Source organism: Ambystoma mexicanum, chromosome 2p, assembly GCF_040938575.1.
Source record: "Ambystoma mexicanum isolate Mex_15411 chromosome 2p, UKY_AmexF1_1, whole genome shotgun sequence".
NCBI lineage: Eukaryota > Metazoa > Chordata > Amphibia > Caudata > Ambystomatidae > Ambystoma > Ambystoma mexicanum.
In genome coordinates, this window is record NC_090923.1 from 164046343 (window position 1) to 164069416 (window position 23074).

General features: G+C 45.8%; 1 protein-coding gene across 4 annotated transcripts in view; it reads left to right on the forward strand.

The window, feature by feature from the left end:
* NR2C2 (nuclear receptor subfamily 2 group C member 2) overlaps nucleotides 1-23074 on the forward strand; it is an 818284-nt gene that overhangs the window by 129399 nt on the left and 665811 nt on the right. For all 4 annotated transcript variants that reach the window (XM_069643419.1, XM_069643421.1, XM_069643422.1 and 1 more), the window contains one exon: nucleotides 21714-21893. In XM_069643419.1, the coding sequence (XP_069499520.1) occupies nucleotides 21714-21893 (180 nt within the window). The remainder of the gene's footprint in view (nucleotides 1-21713; nucleotides 21894-23074) is intronic.

Consider the following 23074-nt stretch of genomic DNA (forward strand, 5'->3'; position numbering starts at 1 on the left):
CTCTCCCTAACAAGTACCATCCCCCCACTTCCCATTGTGAAGTACTAAACCCTGGATTTACATCAAGGGCTGGGTGTGGCTCCATGATATATCGTATTCAGTGGAAGTCTTACAGAAATCTTTTTATGGACCGTGAGCACCCGTTTTCTTTTTGTTCCTTTACACTCTAGTATCATGTGCTTGGTCTTTTCTCCCCGGGCCATCCTTTCTAGCTGAATATAGTTGTCTTCGAACACCACCTCCCCCTCATCTATCCATTTTACTTCTACTGTGTTGCCCTGGAATTTCCCCCTCGTTTTGCACAATGACATATGCATCAGTCATCCTGCTCCTTTTACTGTCCGTTCTTGTGGCAGAAATTGTTTTGGTGTTCCTGCGAGGTGTGGGATGAGTGAGCACACATAGCATGCGCCATTGGTACTTCCTCGCTCCACCCTCTTCATCTCCCTGTACCACACATTTTCATATGCCAGGTCCCCTCCCTCCCCAACAGCATTGTATAATTCTGTAATACCCGATGTACTACGCCTAGTGCGTGTGCCCCTTTTACCATCAGCAGGTGAGCTTGTATTACCTCTTTGTATTAGGAACCAACAGAGGATAAGAAGAGAGAAAAGATATAAACAAAGCAATCCAATCCCTTTTATATTTACATCATTTTTTTTCATTTCCCATTTCCGCATGTGTTTTCTTGCCCATCTTCTCTTTCAATTGCAGACCTCTTGTAAAACCTTACTGAAGTACATACAGGTAATGTTAGTTAAATAAATACTCCCTATTAGGTGAGGCTTTGTCTTTCCGGTGTGGTGCTGGTGTCTTTGCAAATGTCTAATAAATGAATCCATGCCCATCGTTCTTTAATCTTCACCTCTGTGGGGGTTGAGTAAACCACTTCAAAGGGGCCGCAAAACCTGGGCTCCTTCCACCTTCTCACTGTGTTACGTATGAGAATTTGGTCGCCTGGATAGAGGGGTTATGCTTGTGGAAAGTCCTCCCTTTGATGGGCACCTGTGCACTCTTCAATGTTGGTCGGCCGACTTGTTGGTCGCTGAACCTGGCGGGAGATGTAGCAACGCACATTTGTCATCTCTATCAAATATTGTATCGGGTCATTGCCGACGATTTCTAAGCTAGGGTTAGCATCCGAAATTGAACGTGAAGGAGGGATAGGCACATGCAACCTCTTACCCATTACAATTTTGTGCAGAGTCAAGTGGTGATACACACTGGATGAGTTTCGCAGGGCGAAAAGAACAAGGGTAGGCAAGAAAGCCAATGCTAGCACAGAGTACAGGTTAGCATTGCCAAGCGCTCTTTTAGTAAGCCTTTTTATTCATGTCATAATTAATGTAAATAAGTGTTTTTTTTTTTATTTATTGTGACATGTTTGATGTTTGATGTATGCTAAATCATGTTAAATGCTGTATTTCTATTTTGTCTTTTTGAAAGGTTGATTAAATTCAACCAAATCAATAAAAACAAAAATAAAAAATAAAAAGTAAGCCTTTGAGCCTTTCGACCATCCTGTGTGCAAAGCTTGTATTTTCTCCCTAAGAGACTTGTTGTCTCTTCAAAATGATTGTTGGTGAAGTGCTGGCATTTATCCAACCTTATCTCCTCACACAGCCCCCACCATGGAAACACCTCCCTCACAAGAGTTTTGCAGGAGATCTTATGTAATTTTTTGCACATAGTCCCTCCTCAAACCAATGTGAGAATGGACAAACAACAACAATGGCATGTCGCCATAGTCAATATACAAGTGCCAGAAGGGCCCTTCCAGCCAAGGTATGGTTCCCTTTACTGTTTTCAAAGTATGGCCAGACAAACATTTTTGGCAAATTATTTAGTTTCCCATAAACTCAGCCACTCTCTAATGCAAGTTTGGCATGTACCACCCTTCATTCAGTTCTGCCGATATGCTTTCTTTTGACACATGGGTAGGGAAGTGCAGCTGTGCTAGTGCAGTTTTTTGGGCATCACAGGCTTCCCTGTGCTGTTCTGTCACCAAATCAGGTTGGTGGGTGAAGGTGAGCACCCCTTCTCACCCATAAATTCCTCTTTTAGTGCCTCTACTTGCAGCTCTATGATGTGGACAATGGGGATGGTGTTGAAACTCTCCCCTCTCCCTCCCCACCCACATTCCTCTCTGCTGCCATAAGTGGTGCTCTTTCCTCTTTCCCAGGGTACCTTTTGATACTTCCCTCAGGTAAATACGCTTCTCCTTTTGCTGCTCTGTCGGCCATTTAATTCCCTAATGATAATCTGTCTTGTTTACCTGTGTGGGCGGCGCCTTTTATTATACCCACTTCTACTGGTACTTTTAGGGCCTCAGTCAATTGTTTGAGCAGTTCTGCATGTTGCAGAGGGGACGTGTCACTTTTTCTGAACCCTCCCCTTTCGCACCATGCTTACTCTGAATGTATTGTTGATGTGACCTCTGCAGGGACGGACAAAATGTTAGCGTGTCCTTCCATCATGTTTAGTGCTCTTATCATGCCCACTAGGACTACTGCTTGTGCTGAATAGTGTGAGGGTAGTCGCTGTTCCCCATTTATGTAGCACACCAATGCTGCACCAGTATGTCTCCTTCCCGTCTCTGGGTCAATACTCGATGACCCATAAATGTAGACTGTCAGCCCCTGCTATTTCTTCTTCCTTTGTAAATTCACCTGTTGGTGCACACCTCAATACATAAACAAAACTAAACTTCACTTTTCAATGAGTTTAGGTGCAGGGGAGGAAAAATTACCCTGACACAAGGTAAAAAAACACACAATGATAAAGAAAGTTCAAACTAAGAACTCTACCGTCCCCTGCACACTATATGCTGATTATCAGCGGAGTATATAAGTACTCAATTTTAACAGAATTTCAAAAATTACAAGGGTACAAGAGAACATTCAATCGGAGTTGATTTAATGCATCCAATTTGTAAAGCAATGCTTCAATATGTAAAATCATGTAGAGGTCAAAGACCAATCCAATCTTGCTCGATGCGTTTCCGGGATAACCCCTTCTTCAAGAGCAATATTTACTGTGGATTGAAGCCAAACAAACTGTATCATAACACAAAGTCCATAGCAACTGATAATACCATTTTCCATGTTACCTGTAAGTGGTTTCAACCCAGCACTCCACCTAAGTCAATGCCTAGTATGGGATGCCCAAATGAAACCCTTATTTATATATTATTATGTCAAAAGTTCTTTTATTTCTGGATGATGTACCCTTATATAACGCCCCTCTCTTTGAATCCCGCCAGTCTCACCAAGAAATAGGTTTGTTTTGCAAAGTTAAAAGATTTATTTGAAGAATTGAACAATATATATATCACACTTTTATGAATATGAACAATATCTGAATATCACACTTATGAATATTTCTACAATGATCAGCAATGGGTAGTATTACAATAACCAACAGTCTCTTTAATCAATTAGGAGTAGGAATAGGGAGAACAATGTAACAGAGAATAAAACTTTGTGTGGGTTCAGTGAAATGCAATGATAGGAAATTAATGCAACACAGAAATGAAACTTAATATGAATTCAACCCAAGACAATGTAATCACTCTTTCCCCCTGATACTACTCGCTCCCCCCATTATGCAATATGAAGAGATGGAATGAGGGCACACAGGTTTCAGGAATAACAATCAACCATTGTAGTTTCAATCCCGATTCTCCCCACCAAGCTTAGAGAGAACAGGAATGATTTTAAATCTGGTCAAATGCTTTTAAATGAGATTTGAAATGAATGGGAAAATGCTAAAAAATGACTTTAACTCGCTAAATAGGATTCAGGACTAGAGAGAGTTGCTTTGGATTGGTTCAGGTATACACAAGCAATGATTAGCAGATTGAAAACGAAATTCAGAAGTTGAAAGCAAGAAATAGCTATTTTTACATGTGGTGAAATTGAGCCAAATGCAAAATCGCGGCTAACTTTTCAGCGCACAAAAAATGCGATTACAGCAAAACCTTTAGTTCCAAGCACGTACGGTTCAAAAGTTAGAGGTTTTAGTAAAGGTCGATTTTTCTCAAAAAGAGGTCAAGAATTTACAAATGGGATTGCGCTTTTGAAGATTTAACAAGGATGGGCTTATACTAAGGGGTTATGAAGATGCAAGATACCCAACAGCCAGCCACCAGAGCAGGGCGCCTCCGCTCCGACTTTTGTCCACCAGGACACTTGACTTTCTTCAGAAAAATATCAGCGCACAGATGCTTATCACTACAATTATCACAGAATTATCTGGATGAGAGAAGGATTCAGGATAGACGCAAGAGATTCTACAATGCAGTTTTGGTTATGTTGGAATGGGTTGGATTGGAATACTTAATACTATGAGGTTGCTATGGACAGTTCTATGCTAAATACTCACAACTATGGTTTGGAATGGGCCCGTCAAAGATCTGGTCAAAGGTTTGGCTGGAATTTGCTCGCCACCGGACAGGTCTCAGGCGCTTGGTTCTGCTCTCAGCAAGGCACTCTGGTCTGCACAGCCTCTTGGACAGGATCTGATGGGTTGGTTCTGGGTACAGCTCTGCTCTACTGATCTGGATCTCGGGGTTCTAGCAAGGTTTCTTAGCCATAAACAGCCAAAACAGCACAGCCAGGCTGTTGAATGGTTAGGCCCCGTGGAAGTTTAGGGGTTAAAATCAGGTTGCAATATTTTAAAGGCCAGCTGAGAAGAGTTCAGCTTTTGGGTTGGGCCTCTGCTTCAGGGTTCTGGAGTCTGGATATGGGTTCAGAGTGCTTTGCCAGTCGATCAGTGATGGGTGAATGTGTGTCTGTTGCCTGTCCTCAGCAGTCCCTATTTATCCATTTTCCAAAGGGGTGGGGAGGCTGATTATACTATGCCCAACCCTCTAAGAATCCGAGAGGTCAGAGAATTCCCTCGCCTCCGATTTTAGAAGTAACAGAGCGTCATGATGTGTCAGAGTGACACTGTGTTTACGGTCCAGAAAAAAAATCCTCCCCTGTGTTTCTGTTCCAGAAAATAAATTTTTCCCAAAAAACATATTCACAATATCCCCAACTTGTTAATATTATATATACACATCACAGATTAATTAAGGCACGTCTCTGTTCAAGTCCCATCTTCATAAGAGTTTTGGTTCAGAAATGACCATTTTTCACGCTTTTGGTTGGTTTCTCAATGTTAAATCTATACAAATTTTTCCCCATACATGCACAAACCTTCTGGACATATTCCTGTACATTTTCATATTTTTCACATAATCGCAACTGCTACAAAGTCCACATTTTGATAGTTCAGTCTCTGAACATCGCAAAAATTCCAGAGTAGTTTCTACTTGTGTGCAATCTTTTCATTTTAATAATCTCTAAATTTCATATTTTTCATATATATTTCATATTTTTGCTAGTTCGGTACACTTTTTTATAAGTCTTTTCCAAAACAATATTTTCTGTGCTCTCTGAATACACACAATGATTTGTCTCCGCCTCCAAGGTCTTGGCTGGGCTAGAGAGTCACATTTGTGTAATAGGAGTGGAATTTGTATGCAAGAGAAGCCACTTTCAACTGGATTTTATCCTGCGTGGATAGACATTTGTTTGATCTTCTTATTTTAGAGATCTCTCCTGGAGATTCCGAGTGCAGCTCTAAGAGCATTGTTCTGGAAGAGCTGGATTTTCTTGAGTTTCCTTGTTGGCCCCGAAGTAAAGAGAGTTACAGTAATCCAGCTTCGACAGAACAATAGCTCTTGCCAAGGTGATGCAACTATTGTTAGACAGGAAGGCTTTACCTGCTCTGATTAATTTACAGGTATATGCTGTGGCAGATGCCATTGCATTAACCTGTTTCTTGAAGGAGAGGGTCGAATCTAGGTAGAAACCCAGTGTTTTAACCTTGCTAGCGACCGTAATGGGGTTGCTGTCAATGTTGAACATAGAGTACTTGGGTCCCAGTTTTTTAAGGGTTGAGGAGGTGCCCAGAATAATGATCTCAGACTTGTCATCATTCAGGCATAGTCCATGGGTGGCTATCCATGCCTGGATGATGATATATCCTGTTCACCAAGGCCAAATCCTTGTCATAATCGCCAGAAAGAGGTAGGAGAATCTGAATATCATCTGCATAGTTGGTGTAGGTTATACCAAGAAGGTCCAGATTATCGAACAGGGGCTTTGTGAAGATGTTGTACTGGGTAGGAGAGATGCAAGAACCCTGAGGCACTCCGCAAGAGAAGGGGATAGGGTCTGCAGCCGCAGTGGGGGAGAAGATTCTCATAGTCCTGTTAAGGAAGGTTTCAATCCATACTATGGCTTATTTAGAAAAGTGAGCTGCCGAGTCCAGGTGCCTACAAAGGACCCCATGATCCATGAGGTCAAAAGCAGCCGATAAGTCCAAAAGCAGGAGGAAGGCTGACTTCCCTTTATCTCTGAGCTCGTCAATTTGGACTTTTAGGTCTATTAAAGCTTTTTCAGTCCCATGCTGGGCCGAAAGCCTAACTGGCAATCACCCAGCAAGTGGTTGGATTCCAGGTGTTGCTGTACTTTTAGATAGGCCATTTTGTCTATAATTTTTAGAAGGAGGGGCACTATTGTGATTGGTCGGTAGTTGGTGGGGATGGTGGGGTCTAATGTCTATTTTCTGTAATGGGAGCACCCAAAAATCTTTAAGGTTGCTTGGTATGATGCCAGAAGAGAATGAGGCATTGATAAGTTTTGGAGCCAGATATCTGGCAGCATCCTTTATCAGTTGGGCAGGGCATTGATCTCCCTGACAATTATAAGGTTTGCATGAAAGAATAATTTTTTCGGTCGTGATGATGGAGAATTTAAAGCGGGGGGGGCAAACTATATCTATAGGTGGTGTGGTAGACTTTAAGGGTGAAGTGTTTGTTGGTAATGATGCTTTTTTTTGGGCAAATTTAGCTTGCAAGGTCGAAACCTTGTCAAATAATGCTTGCTGAATGTTAGAGCACCAAAGTAACACAATTATCAGGTACTGGGATGGGGGTTTCTAATTCCTTCATGATAGCAAAGAGTTCCTTTATGCTTGAATTAGCTTGTGCAATTCTGGCATTGTAGGTTTCGCGTTTAGCTGTGATTATTTCGCTTTTGTAGATATCGTATGGAGGTTAGCTTTATTTTCCTCGGAGGGTAGTAGTCTCCAAGCTATTTCACATTGTCATCTTTTAGCTCGTAGTGTTTTTAGGTGTGGTGTGTACCAAGCGTTAAGGTGGGCTTTAGGTTTGCTTAGTCGCATTTTAAGAGGTGCGATTGTGTCTAGTGAGGAAGACAGGATTTTGTTGTATTCATTCACCAAGGCCTTGGGGCCCAAATTTTACGGTAGAGAATTGAGAGTGGGGAGAATCGGAGGGAGTAGGTTATCGGGGGTAATGTTATTTTTGTTCCTAGTTGGTATAGGTGGGGCGAGCTGGGTGGTGGTAGGGTTTTGTCGTTTAGTTGCTAGCAAGAATGTCACAAGGTGGTGGTCAGTCCAGATTTGAGGGGAGATGGACGAGATAGAGGCGTTACAATTGTAGTCTGCTACCCAATCCAGTGTTCTCCCTTTGATGTGGGTAGGCTGGAGCACTCTCTGGGTAAGGCCAAGGTCAGTTAGGATATTGGCACTGCCGCCTTCCTTCTCGGTCATTCGGCCCATGAAGCGAGTGTCAGTGCACGCTTTTGCCTCTACTTTCTCTGCTCCTACTCCTGTGGCTGACTTGCACTCTGACACAGCCCTCTCTAATCTGCATATTTCTATCTCCAACACTCAGGACATCCTTGCCCCTGTCATGAGAATCCGTCTGAAGCCTACCTCCAAGTGCAACACTTGTTACGACTCAGACTCGCCGCCCTGAAACACAAGTGCAGGGTGGCTGAGAGGAAGTGGAGGGCTTGGGGCACATCCTCTGACAAACTGGCATGTCGCCTGCTCCAAAGGCCATACAGACTCTGTCCTCTCCAAGACGAGGGTCCATATCCAAGCCTGTGTCTCTGCGGCTCTAATAACACATCCAAACTCTTTAAAATCTGCAAAGAGCTGTCCAATCCTACTGCAGTCTCCTCCTCTCCTGTTCCCTCCCAGTCCCTCTGTACAGCTCTGGCCTCGCATTCACCACTAAAACTCAGGACATCCTGTCCTCTTCCTCTCCTTCTCACAGGCCTCTCACAGGCCCCATTTGTCTACCTCTTCCTTTTTCCTCCTTCGCTTTGACAACACATGATGTTGGCCCTCATTAGGACTCCGGCGCTAAACCATGATGCTGGTGGAGAACCATGGTGGAGAAAGGGGGAATTACCACCCCATTCCAAGGTTGGCGGGGCGGTAATTCCCCCTTTCTCCATGGCCCTTCCCCATTCCTATTTTGCCCCATAGGGCTCAATGGGAATGGGGAAGGCAGCAATTACGGTACCACAAATTGCAATACCGTAATTGCCATCAAGGTCCCTTTGCGGGTCCCTACATTAACGGCTGGTCCAGACCAGCCGTTCAGGTCGGGAGCCCTAAAGGGACCTCGTAGTAAGGCGTTAAGTGGTTAACAGCGCCGCAGCCTTTTACGACGCCGTTAACCCCTTAACGCCAGGGTCCTAATGAGGGCCGTTGTCTCTAGACAAGTCCGATCTCTATAAAAGTGTTGTCCAAACAGGTGCTCCCCTGCTCCTCCAGAACCATCAAGGACCACATTGCCACCTTCGCTCCAGCCTTGGCCGACTTCTGCAATCACTGTTCCGCCACTATATCTCCCCGCGCTCCTCAAGCACTCCCTTGTGCTCCCCCTCCTCAAAATTCCTTCTGCTGATCCTACATGTCTGACTGCCCCATTTCTATCACCCCTTTCCTGGGCAAACGCCTGGAAAATCTGGCCATCTCCCAGCTTACTCTCCACACTGAATCTGTTTGCTGCCTCCATGACCATCAGTCTGGCTTCAGAGCAGCCAGACGTACGGAAACTGCTCTCCTGTACACCCGTGAAGATCTGCTCTCTAACTTCGACTCAGCTCTCCCTCTGCCCGCATCCTCCTTGACCTTTCCTCTGCGTTCGACATGGTTAATCATGCCACCCTGATTAACAGGCTGTGTGTGAACCTGGGCATCACTGTTCAGGACCTGCCGTCGCTGATCTTTCTCCTGGACCGTCCCTCCCAGGTCCAACTTGGTCCTTTCTCTCCACCACCTCTCTCTCCACATGTGGTGTCCCCCAGGGCTCTATCCTCTCACCCTGACTCTTCAATGTCTTTCTGGCCCCTTTGGCCCACCTGATGTTCACCTTCTCTTCTAATGTTCAGTTTATGCGGATGACACTCTGATCTCCTTCAGGCTTCCCTTAGCCTCCTCTCCTCCCTCGCTCATTCCTAATTGTCTATCCGTGAGTCAGGACTGGTGTGCCTCCAACATTCTTTTCCTTAATGCCAGTAAGACAGAGATACTTCCTGTTGGGACCCCTGCTCCTAGTTTCCCTCTATCTGGCCGCCCTCCTTGGGCCCTCTACCCTCGCCTTCGTGTGAGCCAAAAAAACCTTGGCCTCTTCTTTGACTCTACCCTCTCCTTCTCCCCTCACATCATGGACCTTGCCAAAAAGGCCCACTGCCAGCTTCACCTCATCAGAGGTATTCTACCTTTACTCACTTTCCTCCAGAAGCTCTCTGTCTCAGGAGCACTGGTTCTCTCCAGGCTGGACTACTGCAATAATCTGCCTACCTTTACTGATCGCCCCCTTCAACTAATGCAGAGTTGGGCTGTTAGACATATCCTTGGCTTCAAGCCCAGGGACCGTATCTCTCCAGCCCTGAAATTTCTCCACTGGCACTGGGTGGGTGCAAGGATCAAGTTCAAGACCCTGTGCATTGTCCACAGGTCTTTCTGGGGCCTGGGCCCTCACTACATCCAACTCCATCTTCCAAAATACCTTCCTTCTAGAGCCCTTCGCTCAGCTACCTCTAACTCCATGGGGGTCAGACACTTCTCTCCCATGCAGGTGCCTCCCTCTGGAACGTCCTCCCTGCCCCACTCAGACTGGACCACCTGAAGTTCGGAAGCAGCTCAAGACCATCCTTTTTTCCTCTGCCTTCTCTCTCTCTCTCCCGACTTGTTGCTTGGTTCCCTGAGTCCCTCACTGTGTAATAGGCTCCTCCACAACCAGTCTTCCTTGCACTGCCTCCTGCCTAACGCGCACTTAGGGTCTGTAACTGTAACCCCTACAGCCACTCTGCCTCTTGCACTTACGTAGAGCCGCGCTGCCCTGGCTGCCCTTACTCTGAGCCATGCTGCCCTGATCGCACTCCCCCTTTTTCTCTCCTTTGCACTCCCCCCCCCCCTCTCCTTCCCCTTGCACTTCTTTGTCGCACTTGCACAATCCGAATGACACCAGGCCTAGTAAAATTGCTTGTCTTGTCATCCCTATGTCTTCCCTCACTTGCCTTGTGCCGCCTAGAAACAATTGTGTACAGGCACGTTATAAATGCCTTATCATAGAATTAATAAATCTCCCTAACACCCTCCTGGGGAGAAGGTAACCCCTTCTGTAAAGAGACTCCCTAACCCTCTTGCTCGTGCATCCATAAAAACCTTAGTCTGCAGAAAATGCCACTGAAAGTACTACTGTGTGTTACTGTAACATTTCCTCCCTTCCTTCCTTGAGACTTGACACCAATGAGACAAAGAAGAATTGGAATGATGACATACCTTTTAGGAAGAGGTGGCCATGATGAGGCATGAAGAGTACCTCATTGAAAGAACCAAAAACTACGGCACTGTGCTCAGGTGGGCTCAGCTAGGAGATATCAAAACAGAGGAAGGACTGAAAGAAGAGAGAATCCGGAAAGGAGCCAGAAAAGCCTGGGAAGTTCAGACTTCGGAACCGGTCAGCTGTGCAGAGAAGCTGGTCCTCGGAAGAGATGACACTGGAGAGTGGAAGTCCCAGAAGAATCCCGTAAGCCGGCAGCGAGCCAACTCACTGCAGTGCTGGGGCAGTCGAGGCGGTGGCATGACCTCTCCGAGGTGGACCGCTTGGTCCGATAACACCGTCGCCAGCCTCAGACCTTCTCTGAGCCGCATAGGCGAACCAGAAAGAAACGGCGAGCGAACAGCAAAACACCCGCGACCTAGGGAAGAACCAGACATGTGTTCCCTGCACAAACAAGATAACAGGAACTGCAGGAAACCTGGGTGAGGTCTGGGGAGACAAGAGAGTCGAGAAAGCCCCGGGAGTAATCCCCCTCGTCACTATAGTCCTACCCAAAGGTCTAAAAACCAAGAGGGCATCAGGAGGAATCTCCCTCGCATATTCTAGGCAACAAGTGTTGTCTGGAGATTATCTTCATATGTTCCTACGACAGGAAAGAATTGCTAGAACTGTAAAGCAAGCTTTCAGAAAACTTTGGGGAAAAAGTGAAGAGACTTTCAACTCATTCTCCTGATCATACCTTCTTTTCTGAATCTGAAACGAGTACAAAAGGTTGATGAGAAAGAGATACAGACTGGGCCAGTTTACCAGGAGAACGGAGTCATTCCCCTGGCATTCTTTTTTTGATTTGAATGCTGATCCCTTTTTGTAGACTAGTGGCAGGGTTAGAGTAGGTTTTTGGACAGAGGATGGAACTTTACATTTGGGCACACATCCTGACGATGAGTACTGAGTTGATCGTTATTAGGTAGGGATAACCTATTAGCGATAGGAAGAGCTGGACCTTTTTGTACTATATTTAAAAGAAAACATGTTGAAACATGACACCCCTTTGTTTAGCTCCTTACTCCACCGTGGCACAGTACATTACAATTTACCTAGGTATTACAATAGAGTGGCGGTTCATTCAGGAGGATCTTGTTCCGTGTGTGATGAGATTTTAAAAAAATGTTTGTTGCTGAAGGGAAGGAGATGTTTTATCCCTGTTTATTGTTCATTAATTATAATGTTTAATTTGCATATGTAAATCTTTGTTAGGGAAACCTTCATAAACATTTGGTTATAAACAACCATCTGTTTTCCTCAAACCGCAGACACTCTCACAGTGTTTACATTTATACAAAGTTCCGATCATGGATGGCTTTATTCAAGTCCTTCATTCTATTGTTGAACATTTCAATGATTTTATATCCATGGTCCCAGCTTCTGGGAACTTTTACGAGCAGGCCAGAATAAGAGGAAAACAGATGGTTAGAGAAGGACTAGGAGGGCCACAGGGCTGATAAAGATTTATACTTTCATCTTTTAGAAATAAGTCTTATTGACTTGAGGTGGTGTGTGCATCTTTTTAATAATAGCCACGATCTTACATGAATCTGTGCCACCAAACTCAAGGAGTAGGCAAACATAGCCTACATATTAAAAGTATTACCTTATCAGAGGAGGCGCCTCTCGCTCTCATCTTTCAGACTACACATTTTCTAAGAAAGCCTCTGCTGACTTTGTTTCACCTTATCGATCACCATCAATGTTGCAGTGTACCATATGGCATCTAGGAATTACCTCACTTCGAGCATCTTGCACAACCGTTCCATTGAGAATGTAATTTCATTGCATCTACAATGTCCTCAATCTTTCTGCTTTCTACAAATGTTCCTCCTTGACACCCATCAGTCTCCCCCTGCACTTCAGATCTGTGAGATGGAATTACACATGCGTTCAAAACATACACATTTGGTCCCCATAGAATCATTGATAAGACATTTTCAGGGCACACACTCCCCGGACACTCACATTTGCTGAGCCCCAGTAGTTCTCAGTCGCGTGCAGTTTATTTTATTCAAAAGAAAACTTGCATTCAGCATACTCTTTGCTCTCCGACATGGTTTGAAACTTCGTGCCAAAATGGGCATCTGTGATTGGTAGATCCTGCTCTGTTCCCTTTATTTGCCTCTCCAGTGCCGCCAATAAACGTGACTCAATAGAATTGATCATTCCACCTTATTCCCAATTATTTGGAGCGTGTTGGTGGCAGCAATATCCTGAAACCCGTCCACAACCTCTCCTCCTGGTGATGGAGAACAATTATCTGATCTGGGGACCAAATCCCAGCTGTGCCAGTGTGGGGGATACATTCTGCAGGAGAGCCCTTTGTCAGGGAAGTGTTCACCCCTTTGCAGGGAGAGTGGTGTTATCCCAGCTCACAACCAGTGAGGAGTTAACAAAGGAAAGTCCTCCATAATGCCTCTTCCTCTATATTGTTGACCGCAGTAGGCACTGACATGGAGTGGGACGATGCAAAGAAATCGAGATCTACCTTCGTGCTAAGGGGTGGATACTCTATCACTACTACCACATCACTTAATTGCCTCTCGCCACTCCTCAGATGCGCCATTCAGGGGCTGCTGTCCTATGCTGACGTTCAGCTCGTATGTCTTCCATCATGCCCGGATCACTACAATTCACCAGGTATCTTGGCACCTCCACCTTTTTGGCAACATTGAGCAGCCATTGGCCACTTTCAGCAGTTCTAAGGCAAGGAGATCAGAGCACCTTATCCGAGCTGATGATGGAAGCAGTCATCTTGGCACTGCTCACCTCTGCCCTATTATACTGTTATGTAAATTAACATAATTACATTTTGTCATATTTTTCCAGTATGGTTGAAGTGATTTACAGAATCATAATTTCGAAGGGATTGTGTCCTCCGACGTATTCCTTATCTTAGATATCTCTTTCCAGCTTTGCTGGCCTCGGAAATGTTTTCTCTCTAGAGGGCGCTGCGCGTCGACGTCCGCCGAGTCGATGTCCCTCGACAGCCGCCGTATCGACGTCGACGTCATCCTGCCTATAAAGGCAGCGCGCAGCGTCCGTTGCTCAGTTCCGTTTTTCCGCGCTTACTCAGTGCCTCGGAATATCGTTGCTCAGTTTCGTAGAGAATTATTCCATTTTCCTCGATATTCGATCCATACTCGATAGCTTCCTCGTCTGAACCGACGACCCCTCGGTCCGGTTTTAAAAAATGCCGAGACTGTGGGAAAAAGATGTCGCTGACGGACCCTCACAGGGTCTGTCTGTGGTGTTTGGGAGCTGAACACCATTGTTCGGAGTGCGAGGACTGTATGTCCATGACAGCTAAGGCCCTGAAGGAGCGTAGGGGGAAGCTGGAAAAAGGTAAGACTTCTAAAGCTTCTTCTTCCTCAACGAAGTCGAGACATTCGTCTCCTCGTCACCATTCGCGCTCCAGGTCTCGAAGCGGGTCCCATCACTCCTCGAGATCGAAGCACTCGAAAAGGAGACGCCGAAGATCCCCTTCTTCGTCCTCCTCTTCCTCTGTTTCACCTAAGAGAATCCCTTGCCCCACGAAACATAGTTCCCGGGCTGAATGGGAGGAATTCCGAAAAAATATGATGAGCGTCTTCGAGAAAGCAGCCTCGACCCCCTCGAAGACTGCCGAGAGCGATGCTCTGGTCGAAAGACCCGAAGGTCCAAAACGCTGTGAGTCGCAGCACCCGGCGAAGGAAGCTTCTCGAGCGCGTCACGAACCCTCGAGTAAAGCAAAGACCTCGAATCCTTCTTCGAAGGTTCCGTCAATGCCGTCGACGAAGGTTCCGTCGACGCCGAGGTCGGTGTCTTCGACGCCGTTGTCGAAGGGACCTTCGACACACGGGTCTGTCGACTCGACGCCATCCTCAACACCGGCGTCGACGCCAAGGAAAGTCACGGTTGCGGCGCACCCAGTGTCTATTCCCAGGTCTTCGATGACGATGTCGTCGAGATTGTCGATATCCTCAAGCAGAATTCCGATTCTATCGAGGACCTCGAGGCCTCCACCTTTGTTTTCGACGCCACGTTCGAAGCCTTCGACGACATCGACGTTTTCGAGGCCGATTACAACAAGTTTGGCACCCTGTGCCTTGGAGATGGGTTTCACACCCTTTGTGAGTTCAGACCAATTGAGAACAATGTCCTCAATTATGGAAGAGGGAGAACTGTCTGACCAAGAAGAGACATTTGAGTTGCAGGGATCTGCAACCCCAGTTCAAGAGGAGTTATCCTCAGAGGAATGCAGATTAAAGGAACTCCATGATTCCTTACATGAGGCAAGTGGTTTAGACACTTCCCCAGAGGTGGAGTTCGCTAGGCCAGACCCGGGGGAGCATGCTGAAACCCCTTATAGAGCCTTAATGGCCAGGATCACAGAATTTATGGGGTGGTCCACACCTTCACAGGCTTTCCAACAGGATGACCTCACGGATATTCTTGATAAAGGTCCACAGGAGGATCCTGTAGTACCTTTTCATAAAGCTCTTCAAAGAAAAATAATGACGAACTGGGAAACCCCAGATGTCGTCCCGGCAGTAAATAAAAAACTGTCTACTAAATACAGGGTATCTTCTGCAGACCCGGAGTTTTTGTCCAAACACCCATCCCCAGAAAGTCTGGTGGTACAGGCAGCATCTTCTACTGACATCAAGACTGCTTACCCTACCGTCCCACAGGACAGGAGCGATAAAAAATATGATGCTATGGCTAAGAAAGTCTTTTCGGCATGTAGCATGGCGTTAAAATCTATTAATGCTACTTGCACCCTTGCTAGATTTAGCCATACACTTTGGGAGTGTGCTTCTACAGCGGCTGACTGCATCCCGGAGGGAGAAGAAAGGGAGGCGTTCCTAAATATCATAAAGGACGGTAAAGACGCTATGTGCGAATCCCTCCAGATGGGCATTGATTCGGCTGACAGTATCAGCAGAGTAATGGCGGCAAGTACAACAACCCGGAGATTTGCTTGGTTGAGAAAGTCTGGTTTTGCCCCAGATGTGCAAGCCAGGCTCTTGAACATGCCATTTGATGGCTCTTCTTTGTTTGGGAAAAAGGCGGATGACAGTTTAGAAAAACTGCAAACATCAAAGGCAGCAGCAAAATCACTAGGCGCTGCAATCCGTCAGACACCTTTTCGTCCCACAGGAACCTCTGCGAGAGGCAAGTCCTTTCGCTTCTACTCCGCATTCGGAAGAGGTAGAGGACGACCGGCTCAAAGGGGACAAAGAAGAACTACCCGAGGTGGACGGGGTAGATATTCAAAAGCCGCAGCAACAGCAGGTGCCTCTTTACTATCGGCATCTGCATCAACCGCCCCAAAACCACTCTGAGGACTTCCCTCACAAGACACCTGCAGGAGGCAGGTTAACTCAACATCTGGAGGAATGGCAGGCTATCACGTCAGATGCTTGGGCATTGGAGACAGTTGCAAAAGGTTACTGCCTGCCTCTCCTACGCATACCTCGGAGTCATCCACCGGGGATCAGCTCTCAAAAAGCTCCAGATCCGCTCCTCTTGCAGGAAATTTTAGACCTGCTAGAGAAAGGTGCCATAGAACCGGTACCTGTAGCGGAGAGGAACAAGGGCTGGTACTCCCCTTACTTTCTCATACCAAAGAAAGACGGAGGACTGAGACCCATCTTGGACTTGGCGAGAATTGAACAAATTCCTCAGGAAAGACAAATTCAAGATGGTAACTCTTTCTCAGATCCTTCAGGCCCTTCAGTTCCAGGACTGGTTGGTATCTCTGGACCTTCAGGACACTTATTTCCATGTGCCAATCCATCTCAAACACAGCAAATACCTGAGGTTTGCAATTGGCAACTCACATTATCAATTTCGAGTGCTGCCATTTGGGCTGACCTCCGCCCCGAGGGTCTTCACCAAGTTAATGTCGGTAGTGGCTGCAAGTCTAAGGAGGGAAGGGATTCACGTCTACCCCTACCTGGACGATTGGTTGATCAGAGCTGTATCTTCGGAACAAGCTCAGATCCAGCTAGATCATGTTTGCCACTCCCTTCACAGACTGGGCTTCTCCCTCAATTTAAAGAAGTCACAAATGATACCATCGCAGAGACTCCAGTTCATCGGAGCGATCCTGGACACTTCCCTGGGAAAAGCCTCGCCACCAGAGGTGAGGGCTCAAGATATTCTACAGATGGTCACCAAGTTTCAAAATGCCCAACGTCTCCCAGCCTTCGACTTTTTGAGGTTGCTAGGCCTCATGGCATCCTGCATTTTCCTAGTGCCAGAGGCTCGCCTGAGAATGAGATCTCTCCAGTGGGCACTGAGAACTCAGTGGTCACAATTCTCAGGGAGAATGACAGATCTTCTTCAGGTTCCCGACAGGGTGGCTCGAGACCTTCAGTGGTGGGCCTGTCAGGAGAACATTCTGAAAGGAGAGCAGTTTTGGCAACCTTGGCTGGAGATAACAGTAGTCACGGATGCCTCACTCACGGGGTGGGGAGCCCACGCCAACGACTTGACCATCAGCGGTCGTTGGTCTCCATCGGAGTCCAGACTACATATCAACCTGTTAGAGCTGAGGGCCATCAGACTTGCGCTGAGGAAAGGAAAGAATGTCCTGATAATGACGGACAACACAGTGGCCATGCATTACCTCAACAAAAGAGGAGGCGTAGGATCACTACCTCTGTGCAGAGAGGCGCTGCAGCTCTGGTTTTGGGCAATCCAAGAAGGAATCTCTCTATTGGCAGTTCACCTAGCCGGAGAGAAGAACTTGACAGCGGACGCTCTGAGCAGGCAGAGCACAGTCTCCCACGAGTGGGAACTAGCTCAGGAAGTCCTTCAAGAGATCTTCGCCCTTTGGGGAACCCCTCAGGTGGATCTGTTCGCCACCAGTGTCAACAGGAAGTGCAATCTGTTCTGTTCAAGGGAATTTCCCCCGAGAGGAGCTCTGGGAGACGCGTTCATAGTGGACTGGGAGTTTCCACTCCTGTACACGTTTCCACCGGTCCCTGTCATTCCTCAAATGATCAGGAGGTTGAGAAGATTCCGGAACACCATGATCCTAATTGCCCCGGATTGGGCCAGGAGAACATGGTACCCGGACCTTCTAGACTTGTCCATCTGCCCTCCAATTCGACTTCCACTCAGAGAGAATCTACTCTCACAGAAGGGAGGTCAGGTTCTCCATCCAGACATCAAAACCCTCAACCTTCACACTTGGCTTCTGAAAGGCTGAGGTACAAGGATTGGGACCTCCCTGATGACGTTATGGAGGTGTTGCTTTCGGCAAGAAGGCCAGCAACAAAATCTTTATACCGCTGCCGTTGGAACAGATTTTGCAGCTGGTGTAGGGAAAAGAATATCGATCCGTTTTCATGTGGTACACCAATGGTTTTGTCCTTCCTACTTTATTTAGCGAATTCAGGCCTTCAAGTTGGCACCATCAAGGGCTATCTCGCAGCGCTATCCATCTTTAAACGCACTGCGGAAGAACCATCCTATTTCAAGTTACCCTTGGTAATACAGTTTCTAAAGGGGTTAACTAATGTTTATCCCCCAAGACCATTCCAGGTTCCCCTATGGGATTTAAATGTAGTCCTAACTTTCCTGATGGGCACACCTTTCGAACAACTCCACTCTTGTTCGTTAAGATTTCTTAGAAGGGTGAGCGAGTTACAAGCTTTTTCTTGTAAACCCCCTCATACAATCTTTCACAAAGACAAAGTTGTTCTGCAAGTGAAGCCTAATTTCATCCCAAAGGTGGTTTCTGAATTTCATATCACACAGGTTACCCTTCCATCTTTCTATCCTCCTCCCCATCCGGGGAAAGAGGAAGAGAGATTACACAGGCTGGACCCAAGAAGGGCTTTAAGTTTTTACATTAGTAGACTGGCTAGGATAAGACAAGCAGACCAGCTGTTTGTAGGCTACGCAGGTCACAAGCTGGGGCTACCGATAACTAAGCAAACCATTTCCAGATGGATTATTTTAGCCATTTTGGAATGTTATAAACTGGCAGGAAAAGAGCCCCCTCAAAATCTTAGGGCTCATTCGACCAGAGGTATCGCAGCTTCATCGGCCCTCAAAAGAGGAGTGCCGGTTCGAGACATTTGTGCGGCTGCCACATGGTCGTCCGTCCATACCTCTACACGGTTTTACAACTTGGATTCCTCCTCCAGTCAGGAAACTATGTTTGGAAGGGCAGTATTGCACTCTATTCATCAATAAAAGGAAGCATGAAGTTAGTACTCCCACCTCCAATAACAGAATACTGCTATGGGAGCCTATCTAAGATAAGGAATACGTCGGAGGACACAATCCCTTCGAAGAACAAGTTACTTCTTACCTTGTAACGTTCTTTCGATGGGATGTTCCTCCGACGTATTTCTTATCGACCCTCCCATCCATCCCCGCAGTACTACTTCCCTTGTTGTTGCAGCTTACGCTCCTTCAGGGTGATTAGTTGAATCCAGAAAGAATTATTGTGGGCTACAAAACGGAACTGAGCAACGGACGCTGCGCGCGGCCTTTATAGGCAGGATGACGTCGGCGTCGATACGGCAGCGCCCTCTAGAGAGAAAAAATTTCCGAGGCCAGCAAAGCTGGAAAGAGATATCTAAGATAAGGAATACGTCGGAGGAACATCCCATTGAAAGAACGTTACAAGGTAAGAAGTAACTTGTTCATCAGAATTACTGCACTTTTATTTGTATGAGGTTTGCTATTGGCATGTATTCCGATTCCTGCTTCCGACTTAACTAGAGTGTGACGAATCATGCTTATGTCTTTGACCTGGCTCGTTAAGTTCCTTAATCTGATTGCTATCAAGACATGTTGCAAAATCAATCAAGACTTCACTTATTAGAGCATGTTTTCTTACCTTTAGACAATGGGAAGCTGTACGATTGTATAGCTCTAACCACCAGTAGAAGCCTGCAATCCATGCTTCTCCTTTATCACTGTTTCTAGCTTTCTTATTAAGCACGCTTAAAATGACGGTGCTAACCGCTCGTAAAAGCGGCATTCCAAGCTTCCCTTTGTGATGTGTAGACACTCGGCAGGGTGCAAGGAGACTTTAAGTTCTGTCACAGGAAGCTCAAGGTAAGGCATTTATTTTTTCCACCTGCATACGCTCTAATAGCGTTAAAGCCCTTTACCATATTGAGACCCATTTGTTTGAAGAGTGGAGATCGCTACCCTTGGTGGGCTTGGGGGTGACTCCACCTCAAATCCTGGATAAAAGTGGGCATTTTGAAGCCATTCAACAGATCGTTGCGAGTGCTGAGACTCCTGGAAAGAGAAGCATCCAGCTGAAGAACCGGATTCGTTGTGACCAGTCAGCATTGTCTTCTTTACTGTCTTGGCTTAAAGGCCTGCTCCTTTGCTGATCTCCAGAAAGCTTTTGTCAGTGCTTCGACTTCTGGACTGGTGGGAAACAACTTGTCTCGACTCCTGCTTGAGGACCCTACCTTTGGAAGCCTTCAGAAGTGTCCCAGAACCATGCTGTGGGCTGACCAGCTACCTTGTGGGCTACTTCAATGCATCGGTCACTGTCTCTATTTCGGATTTGGGACTCTGCAGAACATTGATTTGTGAATCAAGAGTCCCCCCACCCCCGCCCCCTTGCAGTTGGTGCTCTCCAGCACGAAGAAGGGACCTTGTTCATCAGCTGCTTTGTTCAACTTCCACCATTTCTTCAGTGGCCATCACTGATCGCCACCTGCATTGTGACCTGGGGGTCCTCTTAAATAGTAGAGAACGTGGTGGCCCTTTCTTCATCATGCCAAGGTCCTAAAAGCTGGAGCGCAAAATCACTGACTAACCGGACCCCAAATCCTGACGCCGAAAGTAACCTCTGCACATTTGACCCTTGGACTTCCTACATCAGAACAAAGACAGAGTATGGTGGGGCCTGCAATTTCTGGAGCTGGCAAAGTGGTCCCTACGTGAAATGGAGTGCAGCAGGTGAGTAAACATACCAGTTCTTACCCACCTAACTCTGTAGGGTTTAACAGGCGTAAATGTCCTTCACCTACCTCTCCCTTGCCTGACCTTGATCAGTGGAGTCCTGGTGAAGGATCCTCCACTGGACTTCCCCTAAGGTGGTTGGTTGGGAGAGGGTCGCCTAAGAACTTCACTTTCATTGTTTTTCAACTTTGAGACACTTAACACTGCTTGTTGGCATTGCCTACACTCTTATAAGATGCTTACCCTGCTGAAAAGAACTTCATTGAGACCTGTAACTAGGTCCTCTCTATTCTAACTAGGGAATGACTTTTAAAGCTGTAGCACCTTATTTTATGAGTCTGTTTATAGTGTTTCTATACATATTAGTTCTCTAATTTGGTTCTTACCGTTGTATAAGATTTTAACTATTCACAAGTAAGTGTGAAATGCTTCATGCTAATATTCAGTACTGCGCTACTGTTAAAAGATGCCAGCCCATGGTGGTTACCCACGCCCTGTACAGGGCTCAGCAGCTCTTGAGCTAGGTCCGCACATTAAAGAATAACATTTTTTTCAAAATGTGTTAATGCTTTGTAGCAAGAGCACAACAGAAGTGAACATAGCGGTAGTGTCTGTATAGTGTGATGCTTGCCTATGGATTTTAAGTTGTTACAATGCCTACAATAATTGTAATTTACATTCTGCCGAACATGTGGTATTAAGAAGGTCCTTTATGTGTTTAACTGAACCCTTCACCACTCTCATGCCCTCTTAAGTCTAAGCCTTGCTTTTCATTCGCACTACCCAGTCTTGGACATTAGTGTTTTTCCCTGTTCACCCAAATAGGGTGGCCTCACAGAATCTGTCCACAGCGCGGAGTCTGAAAATCCATCTTAACAGTGAGCATGTCTACATGCCTTTCTCTTCAATGCTTATTTATCTCCATCTCGCTCTCCCTTACCCCTGAAGGTAAAAACGAATAGGGAACCAAGTTCAGTTTGAAAGTGCATTTACAAAATGATGTGGACGTCATTGATGATCCAAAATAATTTGTCAGTCAATGTTAAGAATAAATGTTTCTTTCCTTCAGGCCGTCATTATGGTGCTGTTAGCTGTGAAGGATGCAAAGGTTTCTTTAAGAGGAGCGTAAGGAAGAGTTTGACTTACAGCTGTCGAAGCAGCCAGAACTGCATTGTGAATAAACACCATCGGAATCGCTGCCAGTATTGCCGGCTCAGAAAATGCTTAGAGATGGGCATGAAAATGGAATGTAAGTGATCGGGGCAGTAGCCACTTCATGGATGTCCTTATATTTTCCTTCCCTTGCGGTCACCTACATATTCAGAGTGGTAAGGAACAAAGCTGCTGATGCGCTCAGTGGCACCAGATGGTACACACATTTTGTGTTGTATTAATGAAAATGTAAGCTTTATAGACCAAGGGAATGGTTATCGCAGGATGTTGCCCTGTGTAAGTTATCGCCCACAATGATGGCAAGGTCAGTCATAAGCAGTAATGACCCCTCCCTAGTGTATGTTACTGCCACCCCACCCACGTACATTTGTTCTCTTTTTGCACCTTCCTGCAACATGCACCAAGCTGAGAACAGAGAGTAAGGGAAACATCTAATTTCAAGATGACTGCAGAGCAAATTAAGGAAACTTGTAGGTTATCATTTCATAGAAATTTACTTGCTGCTTCAGTTCCAAAACAATCTTCACACAGGGATCCAAAAATATTCACAATAGATCATTAAAATCCTATTTTTGTAGCACTACCTTTCTTAGCCTTGTTCCTTGAAAGCACCACAAATAGACCTTTTCTCATTTCTTTGGGAAATATATTCTTTTTGCTGCTTTCCCTCTATAGACATCTATGGAACCCCACCCTAATCTTTCTCCTGTGGTTTTTGAATCTGACCCGACTTTTTGGAGGTAAGTACATCTTTAGCAATAGAATTAACTAAAAGGGGAATGAAACTTCACAACACTGTGCTACTAGCTAGGACAGTCCGATTGTGGGAGGCGCAGTGAAACCAATCTTGTTCAACGCTTCCCTGACGTCTCTCACATATTATACAAAACAGGACTTAGTTTCAAACAGCGCCTCTTTGATGCTATAACAGCTTATTTCAGAAATAAATTAAAGAATATCACAATCCTATTTTATTGATGTGTAAAGTCAAAGATATTTTAATAGAACAAGCATTAGTAGAGCTATGGCTATTCAGCCATTTTTCATGGAGATCAAAATGATGCTACTATTGTCAGAGATCAGAATATTGAGCCTACACGTGTTTCGAGCCTTGCTCTTCTTGCATTGATCTGATCATTAATATAGTGATCCAGTTCACGACTATTGGTATGTAATGTATACAATCTTGACTTAATTGGTAACTATGAAATCAATCAGGAATTGCATGCAATATTACAAACCGGAGAAAAGATTTTT